At 41.1% G+C, this 19,574-nt stretch overlaps 1 protein-coding gene across 1 annotated transcript in view; it reads left to right on the plus strand.

The window, feature by feature from the left end:
- GLDC (glycine decarboxylase) overlaps window positions 1–6,970 on the plus strand; it is a 91,021-nt gene extending 84,051 nt beyond the window's left edge. Inside the window, exon 25 of the mRNA XM_061132710.1 lies at window positions 458–6,970. Coding sequence (XP_060988693.1) covers window positions 458–601 — 144 coding nt within the window. The 3' untranslated portion in view covers window positions 602–6,970. The remainder of the gene's footprint in view (window positions 1–457) is intronic.
- The last annotated feature ends 12,604 nt before the right edge of the window (window positions 6,971–19,574 follow it).

The following is a 19,574-nucleotide window of genomic DNA, read 5'->3' on the forward strand; positions in this document are numbered from 1 at the left end:
GCCATCACCCAATCCGAGGACTCCACTCTTTTCGTCCCCTCACTATAGCGACCATATGTAGGCTACCTTCGCAGAACAACACAACACAGTAATTGGCTTTCCAAGTTCGGAGGTCAGAGTGCCAACCACAGGCCTGGAAATCCTCAGGGCGCGCAGTGCAGGAAGACCAAATAAGAGTCTAGTGGGTCAGTGTTTTCTACAATCATCCTTTTAATTATGTGAAGGTGCTCTGCAGTCTGGTAGAGCAGGGATGGGAGATTTGGAGGGATGGTAATGAAGGAGGCTAGATTTTAGCTTCTTATACTTTTTGAGTACTTACTGGGCCAATGCTATCTCAGGTTGTGGGAGTAGCATCACAGTCTTCTCCCCACCCCACCCCACCCCACCCCCCACCCCCCACCCCTCCAAGAAACTTCTCAGAATACCCCAGGTCATTTCTGTCTTTTGTCCCCTGCAGCCCTTTGTGAAACCAGAGAACAAATTCTGGCCAACCATCTCCCGGATTGATGACATCTATGGAGACCAGCACCTGGTCTGTACCTGTCCCCCCATGGGTGTTTACGCGTCCCCGTTTTCTGAGCAGAAGAGGGCCTCTTCTTAGTGTTCTCTCCCGCAGTTCAAGTGACTGACTTGATGCGCTTCGGAGCATCTTATGAAATATTTCATTTTCCACCACAGACTCAAAGCTTTGTATACTATGTATATTCTCTCAAGGTAAATGTAAATACAGTTAGCACAGTGGGTGGAAGCTCATCGTTGGAAGATTGATTTGCTTTGGTGCCTCTGCTTCCACACATAGCAGTTGCCTTGACTGGGACCCTTTAGTTTTTTGCATAGAAGATTTGGAGTGTGCTAGTAACTTTAACATCAATGTAGCAAGTTTGAAGATGTTATACACCGGAGATCCAATAGACATTTTTATTCCAAATAAGTCCTTGTGGACTGTGCCATCTGTGGGAAACCCCAGGGCAAATGTTTACATTTTGTATACACTGAAGAGATCTTTTTCCTCCTACTAATTTACTCAATCTGTAATAGCATTTCTGAGTGTTTTCATTTTTCCATATGTGTAGTTTTTAAGTCTGCAATTAATATTCTAATAAAAGCATTGCAATTTGAAGAATGCCTTTTTGATCCAATTTTCAGCATTAACTCCCTCATACCCTAGGTTCAGAGGGGTTTACAGGGTAATGAGAATATCCAGCCCAGTAGAACTGTTACATTATCAGTTGTGTCTTTGGCTAAAGAACCCATTTGTATGTCTTAGCAGTGATTGCCACTTAGGCCCTGTTAAAATTGCGTTTGACTGCATATACCTAAAAAACAACCACAGCAGTTTAATCAAATAATTTATTTTTTTTCTCATTTAATAGTAAGTCCAGAGGTAGTAAGTCAAGAGCTAGTCTTCAGTCTTACTATTCTGCCACCTTTGCATATAGTCTTCATCTTCATGTTCCTAGGATGGCTGCTGCATACCTGGGCATCAGATACCCATTCTAGGTAGGGAAAAGGAAGAGAAACAAAAGACAGAGTCTATACAAGTTGGCTTCTTTTGGAATATTTTTCCAGAGGTTCCACCCAATAACTTCTGCACTTTTACTGGCCAGGCTTGGTTCCAATTGCCACTCTGAGCTTCAAGGGGCTATGAGGTCTTTCACCTGGGCATGTTACTACCCCTAAGAAAATCAGAAGTTTGTTAACTGAAGAAAAGGAGAAGGAGTTTCAGGTAGGCAACTAGCAGGCCTGTCACAAATATTTCCCATGGAAATAGCAAATGCTTCCGATGTTCTTCTCCAATTGTTACTGAGTATCTGCTTTAATCCTGACTACTTGGTTCCTTATTACTCAGACAACTGTTATTTGACCGGTTATGACAGTGATCTGGACAAAAGGTCTGAGCACTCTACTGAATACTCTGCAAGTGGTCTACTTAATCTCACATTTAAAAAGTCTGTAGAACTCTTCATTTTGGCCAAAGCAGTAGAGAATTGATGGGATCCATGGTTCCTTTCTTACATAATAATTAAATGATAAAGATCTGAGTCCTTCTCAGTCCATACTCCCTGGAATATGTTTGGGGCAAAAGCAGGTGATTCAGAGTTGAAGTAAACCGTCTTCACTGCTCATGTGTTCTCCTGGGTCTCTGCGTGTGTGGCATCCTCCCCCTGGAACACTTGTCCCACCACCTTGCTTTGCTGGCGCCTGTTCTTCATGTTTCAGCAACTCTTCAGGTCTTCCACACGTCTCTCTGAAATGGGCTCTGTTATTTTCTAGTTTGACACTGTTATCCTACACTCTCTGCACAGTTAATACTTATTCTGTTTACTTGGTTTTTATCTGCCTCACTAAATTCTCTGAGAGTGGGGATCATATCTTATTCATTACTGGATTCCCAGTGCCGAGCTAGGGCTTTCCACATAGTATGTGTTCAAAAAACAGCTGTAGTTTTAGATCGTTAGCTGGAAGGACTTGCTTCTCCATTTCTTATCCCAATGCTTTGCCAATCTAAGCCTGGGGACACCCCACTGGAGAAAAGCTTGAGTCTGTAGAGCAGATACACTCATCCACAATCACTGCCCCATGCTGATCCCAGGTAAAGGGGGGAGATAAAAAGTGGGGTTTTCCCAGTGCTGGTGGAGTGTCATCATCCATCACCTCTTCTATGGAGAGCAGTTAAGAGGTAGGCTGGGGGCAGGAGTGTGATGTCAGAGAGGTCATTCTGCAGAATGTCCAGAGACATGAATCCAGGAAGCAGGAGTTGGTGTCCAACATGGAGCACACGCCTTTCGTAAACATAGCACAGGACAGCAACCAGAGTACTTGCTCTGTAGTCAGACTGCCTGGGGTCATTCAGATCCCGGCTCCCCTACATCCTACCTGTATGACCTCAGAAAGGATAATCTGCATCTCTGAACTTCAGACTCCTAATCTGTAAAATGCTATTACCTACCACTCATAGGTGGGGGAGAATATATTGTTTGGAAATGTCTGGCACAAAGTAAGTGCTCTTAAATGTTAGCTCTTGTATCCTCATTCTAAACTTAGGGTCTGAAAAAAATAAATAAACAAACTTAGGGTCTGGTGTCCTATACTCTACACCCTATACTCCTTGACCCAGCCCAGGACCCCGACTCCAATTTAACCTACCTTGCATTCAGATCCACCTTCCTTTCCTTCCCTAACAGCCCCTTTCGTCTGGACCATCAGAAAAGTAGAAGGAACATGAGTTGTGACTTCATACAGATTGAATTAAATTCTCAGATAAACCAACTGTTTTGAGAAAACAAGCAAATTCACTTATCTTTTCTGCATTTCAGTTATTTAAGGTATAAAATAGCAGTAATAAAAGTACTTACCTCAGTCAGCCTTGTTGGAAAGATTAAACAAGACAAAGTCAGTACTTGACATAGTGTCTGGCCCTCAGAAATCACTAACTCATTCAGCAAACTGACTCATTATGTACCAGGTAACATTCTAAATGGATTCCGTGGTGGCTGCTTTAGCAGTCAAGAATCCACCTGCAATGCAGGAGACACGGGTTCGATCCCTGGATCTGGAAGATCCCCTGGAGAAGGCAATGGCAACCCATTCCAGTATTCTTGCCTGGGAAATCCAGACAGAGGAACCTCGTAGGCTCTACAGCCCATAGGGTCACAAAGAGTTGGACACGACTGAGCACACACACCATTTCAATGACAGATGAACAGATGAATACAAGATGAGTAAGAAAGTTAAGACCTCTTTCATGGGGCATCAACTCTAGATGGACAAACACAAAGATTTCACAGGGTTAAATATTCGTTAGAAAACAAAAACCAGTATGGTACGTGGCTAGGGGCTTGGGACTCCTTTATATTGGATGGCCAGGGAAGGAAGGATTCTCTTACAAGGTGACTTTCAGCCTAAAATCTAAACAAAATGAAACCAGCCATGACTAGATGTGGGGAAGAGGGGTCGGGGGTGTTCAGGAAGAGGGAGAAGTATGTTTGAAGATGTTAGTATATGTATTTCCATCTTTAAGCATTTGGCTATTTTCAGTCTCATATGTAAAGGATTTAAAGAATCCCTGGGAAATAGGGTAGGAAGAAAGAAGATGAGGAATAAAGGCTGGGGTTGAAGAAAGGTGTTGGAGTATTTCTGAAATAAAAAATGGGGAGGAGGGATTTGAGCCTACAGTCAAGATCATAGGGGATGAAAATGGGGTCCAGAGAGGAAAAAAAAGGGGCCCTGGCTCAGGATGGAGGGCTTTGAGGGAAAAGGAGAAAAGGTATGGGGGTGAGGGGTGGGGTTTGGTCCTTAGGTCAGGAAGGGAGGGAAGGATTTGTAACTGGGGAAGTGGGGTGAGAAATGAAAATGGGGGAAAGATGCAGGTTAGAGATAGGAAGGAAATGGGAGAGAAGGTGGTAAGGGCCTATGGTGGGGACGGGAAGGATTCAGATGCGGAAGAGGAAAGATCATTAACTCAGTGCAAGACAGGTAAAAGATAAATTGACAGGAAAGAAAAGTCAGATGACAGGGTAGGGGAGGTGGGTAAAAGTGCTCCAGGGTGAGAAGGGAGTCAAGAGCATGAGCACTAGGCCCAAGTAAGCAGGTGGGAAGGACTCCCTCCAATTAGGGAGAGGAGAGGAAATCAAGAGAATGGGAAGGGGGATGGTTAAAAAGCTGACTTGAGAGCAGTCTCATAAAAGGAAGGGGTGGAGGCAAGAGGAGACCCAAACTTGGGAGGGAGGCAGGCTGACAGAAAGCAGAGGAAGACGAGAGGAACAGTCATGAGGGGCAGGCGGCACATGTAGCGGGCAGAAGAGACCTAAGGTCCAAGTTCCCTGGATGGGAAAGAGGCTGGGAGGAGGGCCCAGCTGTAGTAGGGTGGGGAGGCCCTTCTATAAAAAGGGTGGAGGGAGGACCCCATGATTAGGAGGGAAATGTGTGTGGGAGGGAGGGCCCTGAGAGAAGAGGAAGGACAGGAAGTCTTTCTTAGAAGCCAACTAGGCAGCAAGATGTCTGAACTGAGGAAAGCAAGTAAGAGTGAAACCTGCGGCCAGAGGTAAGGAGGTAGGCAACAGAGGAGTGACTATCTTAGGGTTAGAATATCTGTGAAACTGAAAACAGAGTCCAGAGAGTGGCCAAGCCCTGAGGACAGGGCTAGTGGAGACTTCCCAGGAAGGGAGTCTGAGGGGCTGGTTGTGGCCACAGAAGTAGACAGGGGCTCTGTTACACCTGTGTGGGTGAGGGACGTTCTCCTACTGCCGCCTCTTCTTACCACTTGCTTCATTGACTACTTGATCTCCTAGTCCTCCCCATTCAGAAGGGCCTCCCAGCTGTGGCTTTACCTGGCCAACTAACTTCAGAGCCTTTGCACACACTGTTCTTCTGGACGTTTTCCCAGGTCTCTTCCCCACCTCTCATATGTATAACTCCCTGGGAATGGGGAATAAGTCCCTGATATTAAAGAAGCTACAATACCTGTTCTCAGATGACCCATCTCAAAGTTTTGGAACACATCGTCAATCTGGGGGAGGGGGCAGTCTCTGGTGCCTGGAACTGGGAAGGGTTACTAGATACCTTTTCTGTAAAAGCAGTGCTGCTTAACTATGGTTTTAGAGGCCTTTGAAGGCTAGCCTGGAAATCTACCTCTTTCCTCTGTATCATTGTTCCTACAGGAAATATTTATAAAATTCATGAAGAGATTTCATTTTCTACTTACATTAAGTTACAGGTTATGGCCATCATTCTTTTACAAATTAAGTTCTAAAATGCAGGTTGGAGAGTGCCTGCAACTTCTGAATTCAAGGGAATCAATGAATAATGGAAGGCTGAAAAAAAAATCAACTACAAATTATTTTTTTAATGGACCTCGATGACTCTCTGTGGGTCTGGATCTCTTATAGAGGTCTAGGATTTTCAGAACCAATGCAAGAGAATTTTGGTGTGCTTCTGATCCATTTATTGCATTGTACTTTAACCTCACTAGTAAAAGCTTTTATATAGTTGGGAGTATGACATCTGCAATTTCCTACAAAAGCACGTCTTGAGGAGCATTTGAAAAAACAAAACAAAGTCTTGGTGAGATTCAGAAGATTTAAGTGTTTTAAGTCAGAGCCAAAGTCAAAAATTCCCAGAAAACAGGGTGGAATCCAACAGTACCAGGAGTGATGTCAGTCATTCCCCAAAAATGCAGAATTTCCCCCAACAGTGCTGCCACTGGAAACTTGATCCAAAATTGCTACTCACTGCAGTAGGAAGCAGCCAAAGCAGAATTAGATACAAACAGATTCTTTCTTAAAACTCTGGCATAAAGAGTGGAAAAAGATAACTTGCTTGCATTCAAGACATTTTATCCAACGTGAACTACATAAGAATATTAAAGTTCCCTAAAATAGAAGAACTAGATGTTTTTATTGGTTAAGAGAAGTGGCTTCAAATACATTCCAAAAGACAATGAAGAAAATACTTTCCATGGAAGAAGACAGTTGGGTAGGCTATTAAATAAACTTGCAAATAGCAAAGGAGTGAGTATAGTGTGTGGTGCTAGCCATGTTGTGGGGGGGAGCGGGGGAGAGTCAGCACTATTTCTGTATTTTGTCAGAAAGACTGCCTTTAGCCTGGGACCGTGCCTGCCATTCACAGAAGTGCTGTCAGTGTGGGGTCTAATTCTCCTGAGGAGCAACAGGCAGTTTGGAGTCAAGAGGCTGAAAGAAGCCAGTTAAGCAACCTCAGTACCATCCTTATACAACTTTGTTATTTCCCAGAAACTAGTTGCATTTAGGAATGAAGTCCAAGGCTTTTATATGAAAATGAGAAGAGTCTCTAAAAAGAAACAAGTGCCATGCAACAACCATTCAGATATTTTCAGATGAAATTCAGTCAGGTTACACACAGGTTCTCTTTAAATCAGTGTCCAAACCTGGTTTTCAAAGAGCAAAAGCATTTAATATAAAAATACTGGAGTTAACAAAATTAGAAATGAAAATGGAGAGATCACAACAGACAACACTGAAATACAAAGGATCATAAGAGACTACTACCAGCATTTCTATGCCAATAAAATGGACAACTTGGATGAAATGGACAAATTCTTAGAAAAGTATAACCTTCCAAAACTGAACCAGGAAGAAATAGAAGATCTTAACAGACCCATCACAAGCAAGGAAATCGAAACTGTAATCAAAAATCTTCCAGCAAACAAAAGCCCAGGACCAGATGGCTTCACAGCTGAATTCTACCAAAAATTTAGAGAAGAGCTAACACCTATCTTACTCAAACTCTTCCAGAAAATTGCAGATGAAGGTAAGCTTCCAAACTCATTCTATGAGGCCACCATCACCCTAATTCCAAAACCAGACAAAGATGCCACAAAAAAAGAAAACTATAGGCCAATATCACTGATGAACATAGATGCAAAAATCCTTAACAAAATTCTAGCAAACAGAATCCAACAACATATTAAAAAAATCATACACCACGACCAAGTGGGCTTTATCCCAGGAATGCAAGGATTCTTTAATATCCGCAAATCAATCAATGTAATACACCACATTAACAAATTGAAAGATAAAAACCATATGATTATCTCAATAGATGCAGAGAAAACCTTTGACACAATTCAACACCCATTCATGATTAAAACTCTCCAGAAAGCAGGAATAGAAGGAACATACCTCAATATAATAAAAGCTATATATGACAAACCCACAGCAAGCATCACCCTCAATGGTGAAAAATTGAAAGCATTTCCCCTGAAATCAGGAACAAGACAACGGTGCCCACTCTCACCACTACTATTCAACATAGTGTTGGAAGTTTTGGCCACAGCAATCAGAGCAGAAAAAGAAGTAAAAGGAATCCAGATAGGAAAAGAAGAAGTGAAACTCTCACTGTTTGCAGATGACATGATCCTCTACATAGAAAACCCTAAAGACTCTACCAGAAAATTACTAGAGCTAATCAATGAATATAGTAAAGTTGCAGGATATAAAATTAACACACAAAAATCCCTTGCATTCCTATATACTAACAATGAAAAAACAGAAAGAGAAATTAAGGAAACAATACCATTCACCATTGCAACAAAAAGAATAAAATACTTAGGAATATATCTACCTAAAGAAACAAAAGATCTATACATAGAAAACTATAAAACACTGATGAAAGAAATCAAAGAGGACACAAACAGATGGAGAAACATACCATGCTCATGGATTGGAAGAATCAATATTGTCAAAATGGCTATTCTACCCAAAGCAATCTATAGATTCAATGCAATCCCTATCAAGCTACCAACGGTATTTTTCACAGAACTAGAACAAATAATTTCACAATTTGTATGGAAATACAAAAAACCTCGAATAGCCAAAGTAATCTTGAGAAAGAAGAATGGAACTGGAGGAATCAACCTGCCTGACTTCAGACTATACTACAAAGCCACAGTCATCAAGACAGTATGGTACTGGCACAAAGACAGAAATATAGATCAATGGAACAGAATAGAAAGCCCAGAGATAAATCCACGAACCTATGGACACCTTATCTTTGACAAAGGAGGCAAGGATACACAATGGAAAAAAGACAACCTCTTTAACAAGTGGTGCTGGGAAAACTGGTCAACCACTTGTAAAAGAATGAAACTAGAACACTTTCTAACACCATACACACAAATAAACTCAAAATGGATTAAAGATCTAAATGTAAGACCAGAAACTATAAAATTGTTAGAGGAGAACATAGGCAAAACACTCTCCGACATAAATCACAGCAAGATCCTCTATGACCCACCTCCCAGAATATTGGAAATAAAAGCAAAACTAAACAAATGGGACCTAATGAAACTTAAAAGCTTTTGCACTACAAAGGAAACTATAAGTAAGGTGAAAAGACAGCCCTCAGATTGGGAGAAAATAATAGCAAATGAAGAAACAGACAAAGGATTAATCTCAAAAATATACAAGCAACTCCTGCAGCTCAATTCCAGAAAAATAAATGACCCAATCAAAAAATGGGCCAAAGAACTAAACAGACATTTCTCCAAAGAAGACATACAGATGGCTAACAAACACATGAAAAGATGCTCAACATCACTCATTATCAGAGAAATGCAAATCAAAACCACAATGAGGTACCATTACACGCCAGTCAGGATGGCTGCTATCCAAAAGTCTACAAGCAATAAATGCTGGAGAGGGTGTGGAGAAAAGGGAACCCTCTTACACTGTTGGTGGGAATGCAAACTAGTACAGCCGCTATGGAGAACAGTGTGGAGATTTCTTAAAAAACTGGAAATAGAACTGCCATATGACCCAGCAATCCCACTCCTGGGCATACACACTGAGGAAACCAGATCTGAAAGAGACACGTGCACCCCAATGTTCATCGCAGCACTGTTTATAATAGCCAGGACATGGAGGCAACCTAGATGCCCATCAGCAGATGAATGGATAAGGAAGCTGTGGTACATATACACCATGGAATATTACTCAGCCATTAAAAAGAATTCATTTGAACCAGTTCTAATGAGATGGATGAAACTGGAGCCCATTATACAGAGTGAAGTAAGCCAGAAAGATAAAGAACATTACAGCATACTAACACATATATATGGAACTTAGAAAGATGGTAACGATAACCCTATATGCAAAACAGAAAAAGAGACACAGAAGTACAGAACAGACTTTTGAACTCTGTGGGAGGTGAGGGTGGGATGTTGCGAAAGAACAGCATGTATATTATCTATGGTGAAACAGGTCACCAGCCCAGGTGGGATGCATGAGACAAGTGCTCGAGCCTGGTGCACTGGGAAGACCCAGAGGAATCGGGTGGAGAGGGAGGTGGGAGGGGGGATCGGGATGGGGAATACGTGTAAATCTATTGCTGATTCATGTCAATGTATGACAAAACCCACTGAAAAAATAAATAAATAAATAAATAAATTAAAAAAAAAAATACTGGAGTTAAGAATCAATACAGTGAAGCAGATAAAGTAGTGGTTAAGTAACACGGCAATGAGTTTCAGTTCTAAGTCTGCTCCTGACTACCTTTAGTGACTAAGGGTGAATAACTCTCATCTCCAGTAAAGTGGAGATGATGCCATTCACAGGGTGTGTATGAGGAGTGAGCTGCAATGAAAACTACCAATGGTACTCAATTCTTTTTGGACACAGAATGAACATACATGGGAATAGCTGCTATCCCTGCTCCAAAGACATGGATATGCCAGTGAAAACCTTCTCTTCCCCCCGCTAAAGAAAAAAAAAAAAAAAAAAGGTTCAAGGAAGAAGAGGAAAACTCCAGGTGGCAGAAATGAAGAGGGAACCGAAAGGAGCTGACACTGCGAGGCCAATGGAGGTGGCTGGACTGGATGTGTCTTAGGAATTGGCGTCCCAAAGATGCCAGGGAAGAGAGATGTTAGGAGTTGAGGCTGCAGGTATAATGGATAGTAAGAAGTAGAGATGGGGTATGCTTAGAATCGGGAAGTTCTGTCCCAGTAGGAGGACTGAAAACTTAGTATCTCTAGCTCAGGGTCACAGCAGGAAATCAAGCTTTCCCTCCCAGGCCATGGGTGGAAACAAATCACTAACAAGAAGCTTTGCTGCATGTGAACACGGAAGTCAAATTCATACTAGCTGCATTGTGAAACAGTCCCATTAAACAAAATTAACAACTGGTTCAGTTAAACAGTGGACTAGACTCAGAAAATTCAGTAAAATGGAAGATCTAAGGAAATTACCGGACTGTAGCACAGAGTGGGTAAAGAGATAGAAGCTGTAAGAGATATCAAGGTATGGAGTGTAGACTGCTGTGAACTTCTAGGAGGCTGAGAAGGAGATAGAAAAAATGGGAGTAGCAATTATTTTTAAAGGAAAAATTAAAAATTTCAGAAATGCATTTTCAATTTAAGGGAATACAATGAATCCCAAGCAAAGCAAATAGAAATTAATCCACACCTAGATAGATTTTAGTGAAACTCAGAAGTTATTAGAAAAACATACATCCTTCAAAGAAATAATCAAAATGACATCCAACTTTTTTCAGCAATAAAAGATGTCAGAACACAACAGAATACCTACAGGATGCGACAGAAAGATAACTGGGAACCTACAAGTCTAAACCAAGACAATTTATCTTTCTAAAATCAATGTGGAAAACAGACACTTTCAACCCACAAAGAGAAAACTTACTGTTCACAGACTTTCACTGAAAAGTCTGGTACAAAAACATCTTGTTTTATTCAACAAGAAACAATGAGTAAATAGACAAAACTTATCAAGTAAATCAGTAAGTCATATTTAAAATAACTGGAGTTTTAAAAATGTTATAACAAATATTAAACATTAACATGGAAAGTAGGTCAGAAAAGATAATTTGAAGGGAAACAAAAATATACTTGTTTTATTCAGGAAAAAACTGAGCTATTGACCATTTTATAAATATCAGTATCAATATGCTCTCGTGTGTAGGTACATTGAAAGATTAAGGATGATCACAAAATGATAGAAACATTACCTTTTTGTCGTGGGTGTGTGTGTTGGGGGGTCAGGGGGAAGATAAAATCTGCTTTAAATGTAAGAATAAGGAGGAAAGAGAAGAATCATTCCTGCATCCTCCATTACAACAACTGCAATGACAGGAATATACATGCCAGGATAATAAACATAGAGATACTAAGTTTATCTATTAAGATAGATAATATATTAAGATATTAATATTAGATAATAATATTAAGATAGATACCCCAAAGCATCAAGTCCTATGAAATAAAGTGTCAGATTTGAACATCTGAAATACTATATTTTGTTTATGAATACCTAAGTATAAAAATAAACAGAAAAGGCAACACTGAACTCATAATTTCTTAGGGAGGGGAATGGGCAAGGTGATTGATTAAAGTATGTCTTTGTTTACAGTATTTTATTTAAAATCTTAAGAATGATCCTAAAATGATCAATACTAGATAGCTTATATATATGCTAGTTTTATACTTTTTCATACTTTAAAAACAAATAGGAACTTCCATGGCAGTCCAGTGGTTAAGAGTTTGCCTTCCAATGCAGGGGGTGCAAGTGCGATCCCTGGTTGCGGAACTAAGATACCATATACCTCAGGGTCAAAAAACCAAAACATTAAAAAAAACAAACAAACCAGAAACAGTATTGTTAACAAATGCAAAAAGGACCTAACAATGCTCCACATCAAAAAAATCTTCAAAAACAAACAAACCCCAATAGGCATAGAACATAGCATAGATGTTACTTTCCTTCCATTTCCTGAGCCCGTTTCTTTGTAATAAAAGGGAAATGTCTTCTTTGTTGGGTTGCTGCAAAGTTTCAGTATCACTCATAATGTCTGACACATAAATGCTTAAAAATGTGAGCTTTCTCTCAAGAGTTCCTTTACTGTTAAAACTGTTTTGTTTTCTGAGTAGATGATAATCTGTTTTTGAAAGGCTTCTTGGTTGGTATGGCATAAGCCCTCTTGGAGGAGGTCACCATTAACCCCACCATAGAGCAGCCAGAACTTACACAAGACTGGGAAACAGAGTCTTGGAGGGCACAAACAAAACTTTGTGTGCACCAGGACCCAGGAGAAAGGAGCAGTGACCCCACAAGAGACTGACCCAGACTAGTCCATGAGTGTCCAGGAGCCTCCGGCCGAGGTGTGGGTTGGCGGTGGCCTGCAGGTTTGGGGGCACTGCGTGCAGCAGTGAGACCATGGGACCTTTTGAAGAAGGTAGTCTTCATTACCTCCACCATAGTGTGGCCTCAGGTCAAGGAACAGGGAGTGAAAACAGCCCAGCCCATCAACAGAAGACTGGATTACAGATTTACTGAGCAAGGCCTCACCCATCAGAACAAGACCCAGTTTCCCCCTCAGTCAGTCTCTCCCATCAGGAAGCTTCCAATAGTCTCATCTGTATGCAGGTCAGGAAGCAGCAGTTAGAACTGGACATGGAACCACAGATTGGTTCCAAGTCCGGAAAGGAGTACATCAAGGCTGTATATTGTCACCCTGCTTATTTAACATATATGCAGGGTACATCATAAGAAACGCTGGACTGGAGGAAGCACAAGCTGGAGTCAAGATTGCTGGGAGAAATAGCAACAACCTCAGATATACAGATGACACCGCTCTTAATGGCAGAAAGAGAAGAAGGACTAAAGAGCCTCTTGATGAAAGTGAAAGAGGAGAGTGAAAAAGTTGGCTTAAAGCTCAACATTCAGAAAACTAAGATCATGACATCTGGTCCCATCACTTCATGGCAAATAGATGGGGAAACAATGGAAACAGTGACAGACTTTATTTCTTTGGGCTCCAACATCACTGCAGATGGTGACTGCAGCCATGAAATTAAAAGATGCTTGCTCCTTGGAAGGAAAGTTATGACCAACCTAGACAGCATATTAAAAAGCAGAGACATTACTTTATCAACAAAGGTCTAGTCAAAGCTGTGGTTTTTTTTCAGTAGTCATGTATGGATGTGAGAGTTGGACTATAAAGAAAGCTGAGCGCCGAAGAATTGATGCTTTTGAATTGTGGTGTTGGAGAAGACACTTGAGAGTCCCTTGGACTGCAAGGAGATCCAACCAGTACATCCTAAAGGAAATCAGCCCTGAATATTCATTGGAGAAATGAAGCTGATTCATCACCATTCATTGATGATGAAGCTAAAACTCCAATACTTTGGTCAACTGATGTGAAGAACTGACTCACTGGGAAAGATTGAAGACAGGAAGAGAAGAGGATGACAGAAGATGAGATGGTTTGATGGCATCACTGACTCAATGGATATGAGTTTGAGTAAACTCCAGGAGTTGGTGATGGACAAGGAGACCTGGCGTGCTGCATGCAGTCCATGGAGTTGCAAAAAGTTGGACACAACTGAGTGACTGAACTGAAAAGCCTCTTATCCTTCTCCATCAGAGGGCAGACAGAATGAAAACCAGAGTTACAGAAAATTAACCAATCTGATCACATTGACCACAGCCTTGTCTAAACTCAATGAAACTATGAGCCATGCTGTTGTAGGGCCACCCAAGATGGATGGGTCATGGTGGAGATTCCTGACAAAACATGGTCCACTGGAGAAGGGAATGGTAATCCACTTCAGTATTCTTACCTTGAGAACCCCATGAACAATATGAAAAGGCAAAAAGATAAGACACTGAAAGATGAACTCCCCAGGTCTGTAGGTACCCAGTATGCTTCTGGAGATCAGTGGAGAAAATAACTCCAGAAAGAATAAAGAGATGGAGACAAAGCAAAAACAACACCCAGTTGTGGATGCGACTCGTGATGGAAGTAAAGTCCGATTCTGTAAAGAGCAATATTGCATAGGAACCTGGAATGTTAGGTTCATGAATCAAGGCAAATTGGAAGTGGTCAAACAGGAGATGACAAGAGTGAACATTGACATTTTAGGAATCAGCGAACTAAAATTGACTGGAATGGGTGAATTTAACTCAGAAGACCACTGTATCTACCACTGTGGGCAAAAAATCCCTTAAAAGAAATGGAGTAGTCATCCTAGTCAACAAAAGAGTCTGAAATGCAGTACTTGGATGCAATCTCAAAAATGACAGAGTGATCTGTTTGTTTCCAAGGCAAACCATTCAATATCACAGTAATCCAAGTCTATGCCCCAACCAGTAATGCTGAAGAAGCTGAAGTTGAATGGTTCTATGATGACCTACAAGACCTTCTAAAACTAACACCCAAAAAAGATGTCCTTTTCATTATAGGGGACTGGAATGCAGAAGTAGGAAGTCAAGAAACACCTGGAGTAACAGGCAAATTTGGCCTTGGAGTACGGAATGAAGCAGGGCAAAGGCTAATGGAGTTTTGCCAAGAGAACGCACTGGTCATAGCAAACACCTTCTTCCAACAACACAAGAGAAGACTCTACATATGGACATCACCAGATGGTCAATACCAAAATCAGACTGATTATATTCTTTGTAGCCAAAGATGGAGAAGCTGCGTACAGTCAGTAAAAACAAGACTGGGAGCTGACTGTGGCTCAGATCATGAACTCCTTATTGCCAAATTCAGAGTTAAATTGAAGAAAGTAGGGAAAACCACTAGACCTTTCAGGTATGACCTAAATCAAATCCCTTATGATTATACAGTGGAAGTGACAAATTCAAGGGATTAGATCTGATAGACAACTGCCTGAAGAACTATGGATGGAGGTTTGTGACACTGTACAAGAGGCAGGGATCAAGACCATCCCCAAGAAAAAGAAATGCAAAAGGCAAAATGTTTGTCTGAGGCGGCCTTTCAAATAGCTGTGAAAAGAAGAGAAGCGAAAGACAAAGGAGAAAAGGAAAGGTACAATCATTTGAATGCAGAGTTCCAAAGAACAGCAAGGAAAGATAAGAAAGCATTCCTCAGTGATGAATGCAAAGAAACAGAGGAAAACAACAGAATGGGAAAGACTAGAGATTTCTTCAAGAAAATTAGAGATACCAAGGGAACATTTCAAGCAAAGATGGGCACAATAAAGGACAGAAATAGTATGGACCTAACAGAAGCAGAAAATAGTAAGAAGAGGTAGCAGGAATACACAGAACTACACAAAAAAGATCTTCATGATCCAGATAATCACAATGGTGTGATCCCTCACCTAGAGCCAGATATCCTGGAATGCGAAGTCAAATGGAACTTAGGAAGCAACCCTGTGAACAAAGCTAGTGGAGGTGATGGAATTCCAGTTGAGATATTTCAAATCCTAAAAGATGATGCTGTTAAAGTGCTGCACTCAATATGCCAGCAAATTTGGAAAACTCAGCAGTGGCCAAAGGACTGGAAAAGGTCAGTTTTCATTCATTCCAATCCAAAGAAGGGCAATGCCAAAGAATGTTCAAACTACCTCACATTTGCACTCATCTCACACGCTAGCAAAGTAATGTTCAAAATTCTCTAAGCCAGGCTTCAACAGTATGTGAACTGTGAACTTTCCAGATGTTTAAGCTGGATTTAGGAAAGGCAGAGGAACCAGAAATCAAATTGCCAACAATGTTGTACCATCAAAAAAGTGAGAGAGTTCCAGAAAACATCCATTTCTGCTTTATTGAGTATGCTAAAGCTTTTGACTATGTGGATCACAACAAACTGTGGAAAATCCTGAAAGAGATGGGAATACCAGACCACCTGACCTGTCTCCTGAGAAATATGTATATAGGTCAAGCAGCAACAGAATTGGACATGGAACAAGAGACTGGTTCCAAATCGGGAAAGGAGTATGTCAAGGTTGTGTATTGTCACCCTGCTTATTTAACTTATATACAGAGTATATCATGAGAAACGCTGGGCTGGATGAAGCACAAGCTGGAATCAAGATTTCTGGGAGAAATATCAGTAACCTCAGATATGCAGGTGATACCACCCTTATGGCAGAAAGTGAAGAAGGACTAAAGAGCCTCTTGATGAAAGTGGAAGAGGAGAGTGAAACAGTTGGCTTAAGACTCAACATTCAGAAAACTAAGATCATGGCATCTGGTCCCATCACTTCATGGCAAAGAGATGGCGAAACAGTGGAAAGAGTAACAGACTTTATTTCTTGGGCTCCAAAATCACTGCAGATGGTGACTGCAGCCATGAAATTTAAAGATGCTTACTACTTGGAAGAAAAGTTATGACCAACCTAGACAGCATATTAAAAAGCAGAGACATTACTTTATCAACAAAGGTCCATCTAGTTAAAGCTTTGGTTTTTCCAGTGGTCATGTATGGATGTGAGAGTTGGACTATAAAGAACGCTGAGAGCGGAAGAATTGATTCTTTTGAACTGTGGTGCTGAAGAAGACTCTTGAGAGTCCGTTGGACTGCAAGGACATCCAACCAGTCCATCCTAAAGGAAATCAGTCCTGAATGTTCACTGGAAGGACTGATGTTGAAGCTGAAACTTCAATACTTTGGCCACCTGATGTGAAGAACTGACTCACTGGAGAAGACCCTGATGCTGGGATTGATTGAAGGCGGGAGTAGAAGGGGACAACAGAGGATGAGATGGTTGGATGGCATCACCAACTCAATGGACATGAGTTTGAGTAAGCTCTGGGAGTTGGTGATGGACAGGGAAGCCTGGCATGCTGTAGTTGATGAGGCTGCAAAGAGTCGGACAGGATTGAGCAACTGAACTTAAGTTGGTGGACTCTGAGTACCATACAAGATGGAGTATATATATTTCACCTTATTCCTGCTGCTAAATATAACTAAAAACCATGGATGAATTATATAAAGCTATCTAAAGATCCTGAACGGTAGGGAAAAGGTGGTCACCTGGGTAGTCACTTTGGAACTTGAGGAATGACCTGGTCGTTTCCTGGGTGTTTTCTTATGCCACGTTTTTACTTTCCTTTGACTTGGGTGCAAGAAACATCTAAAGCCTGAAAACGTCAGTGGGTGCAGATGAAGAATATTAAAAGCCTGCTGTTATCAACCAAAGGGTGGGAAAAGGGTGATATGTATGAAATTATTAATTTGATTATACTCGCCCCACTCCAAGTGAACACACGTTCCCCAGTCACTGGATGTGGGCAAGACTATAGGAGGAGCCCTGTGGACCTTCCTTGCCCTGTACTGAGTGACCAGCCTCAAAAAGGCAGCATGTCAGCCATCCTAACTATAGAGACTGAGGGAGGATTACAGAGACAAAGAAGCTAGAGAAAGGGTTCCTTTAAATGTGTTAATGAAGTCCTGGGCACACCCTCAACCAGACCACACAAGAAAGTGACCATAATCAACATGGCAAAATGAACTATGAGTGGACTGCTGCCCAGGTTTCAACTGGCTTCAGGTAGCATCCAAGTTGAGGAGGACCAGAATACCACTGCAAAGGCCTTGAAAACTGACACTGAGCCACAATAGTGGGGCTGAACCCCACTGAACCTGAACAGTTGGCCTTATAAAATAGAAGATTTAAATAAAAGATTTGCATAATACTCAAAATGTGTAGGATCCAATGCAAAGTTACTCATCACATAAACTTGAGTAAGAGATATATGGAAGACCCAAGCAGGAAGTTTGGAACTAAAAAATAAAAAAAACTTACCAAATGGGTTCAACTGTAGCATGCAGATGACAGAGGAAATCATCAGTGGACCTAGAGATCATTAAGAATTACCTCATTTGAACAATTAGAAACTATAAAGTGAATAAAAACAAACAGAATCGCAGGGACTTGTGGGACAATAACAAAACCAACATTCATGTCATTAAAGTTCTAAAGGAGAGAAAAAAAAGTTCCGGACTGAAATCACACTTGAAGAAATAATGGCTGGAAAGTTTCCAGATCTGACAGAAGATAAAATCTAGATTCAAGAAGCTGAAAGAACCTCAAACAAGATAAACCTAAAGAAACCCAAGCTCAGTCAGATCATAATTGAATTTCTGAAAATTTAAAAGACAGAGATAAATCTTGAAAGAGGGTAGAGAAAAATAATTACCAATAGGGGGTGAACAATGTGAAAAACAGCATATTTATCAAGCATATACTTGAGTCATAGAGGCTCAAGCCTTGAGTGGAGGAGAAGCCATTTCCACGCTCACGTCCTTGCTGGCTGTTGGTTGGAGACATCCGTTTCTTGCCACATAAGCTTCTCTGTAAGGTAGTTTAAAACATGTCAGCTGGCTTCTCCCAGAATGAGCAAGAGAGGGTGCCCAAGAGGAAGCCACAGTACCTATCTTTGGAAGTAACATCCCTTTGTTCATTACCTTACATGAACAAGATGAAAGCATTCCAGCCCACACTCACAGAGGGGAGATTACAAAGGGCATGAAGCCCAGGAGGTAGAGATCACTGGGGACCATCTTAGAGGTTGCCTACCACACTACCAACCAATTTATCAATAGCTTTATCAACTAATTTGGATATTTAGGAATTTAGTTTAAAAACAGAAGAAGTTGTAGTTCAAAAATATTAAAAAGATCAGTTAAATTCAATCTCCTATCTTCCTATCTTCTGGTTACCTGAGGAGTTTAAGAATGCTATTAGTCAGCAAAGGCTGGGTCATGTGTTTGAAACTCAAAAACCTCAGGCTCTTAAACTGTACTTCACACTTGTGTTGCATGTATATCACAAGTTGGCTGGGAACCCCACTTTGATACAAAACATTTATCTGGATGCTATTTGCCTCCATGGAAGGGAGAAAAAGCTCTGGAGGGCAATTAAATGGTCTGCCCAGAAGTGACAGCACTTATGTCCAACTAACTGGTCACATAGTCCTAGCCAACCACGAGGAGGCTGGGATGTACAATCCTAACATCTGCAGTTGAGCAGGAAACAGCTGGTGGAAAGTATAGCTGGTGGTCACCACAGTCATTCTGGTCACTGAAGTAAGTTCTAAAACTAGAGGCTCTGCCTACTCTAATTAGAAAAAAGAAAACTCCTAAACTCTTGCCCCTAAGAAAGTGGCTTAGCAGTTGCTATAACTTACTAAATGTAACAGAATCCACTAAAAATCTCATTATTCAAACTTAAGCCTAAGAGACAATCAAATATTATGTTCCACCTTCCTTCCAGAAGTCTTGCTGCCTACCCAGCCACACTTTTAAGTCTAAATCTGGTCACTCTTGAATTCTAA

The sequence above is a fragment of the Dama dama genome, chromosome 29 (assembly GCF_033118175.1).
Source record: "Dama dama isolate Ldn47 chromosome 29, ASM3311817v1, whole genome shotgun sequence".
NCBI classification, from domain to species: Eukaryota; Metazoa; Chordata; class Mammalia; order Artiodactyla; family Cervidae; genus Dama; species Dama dama.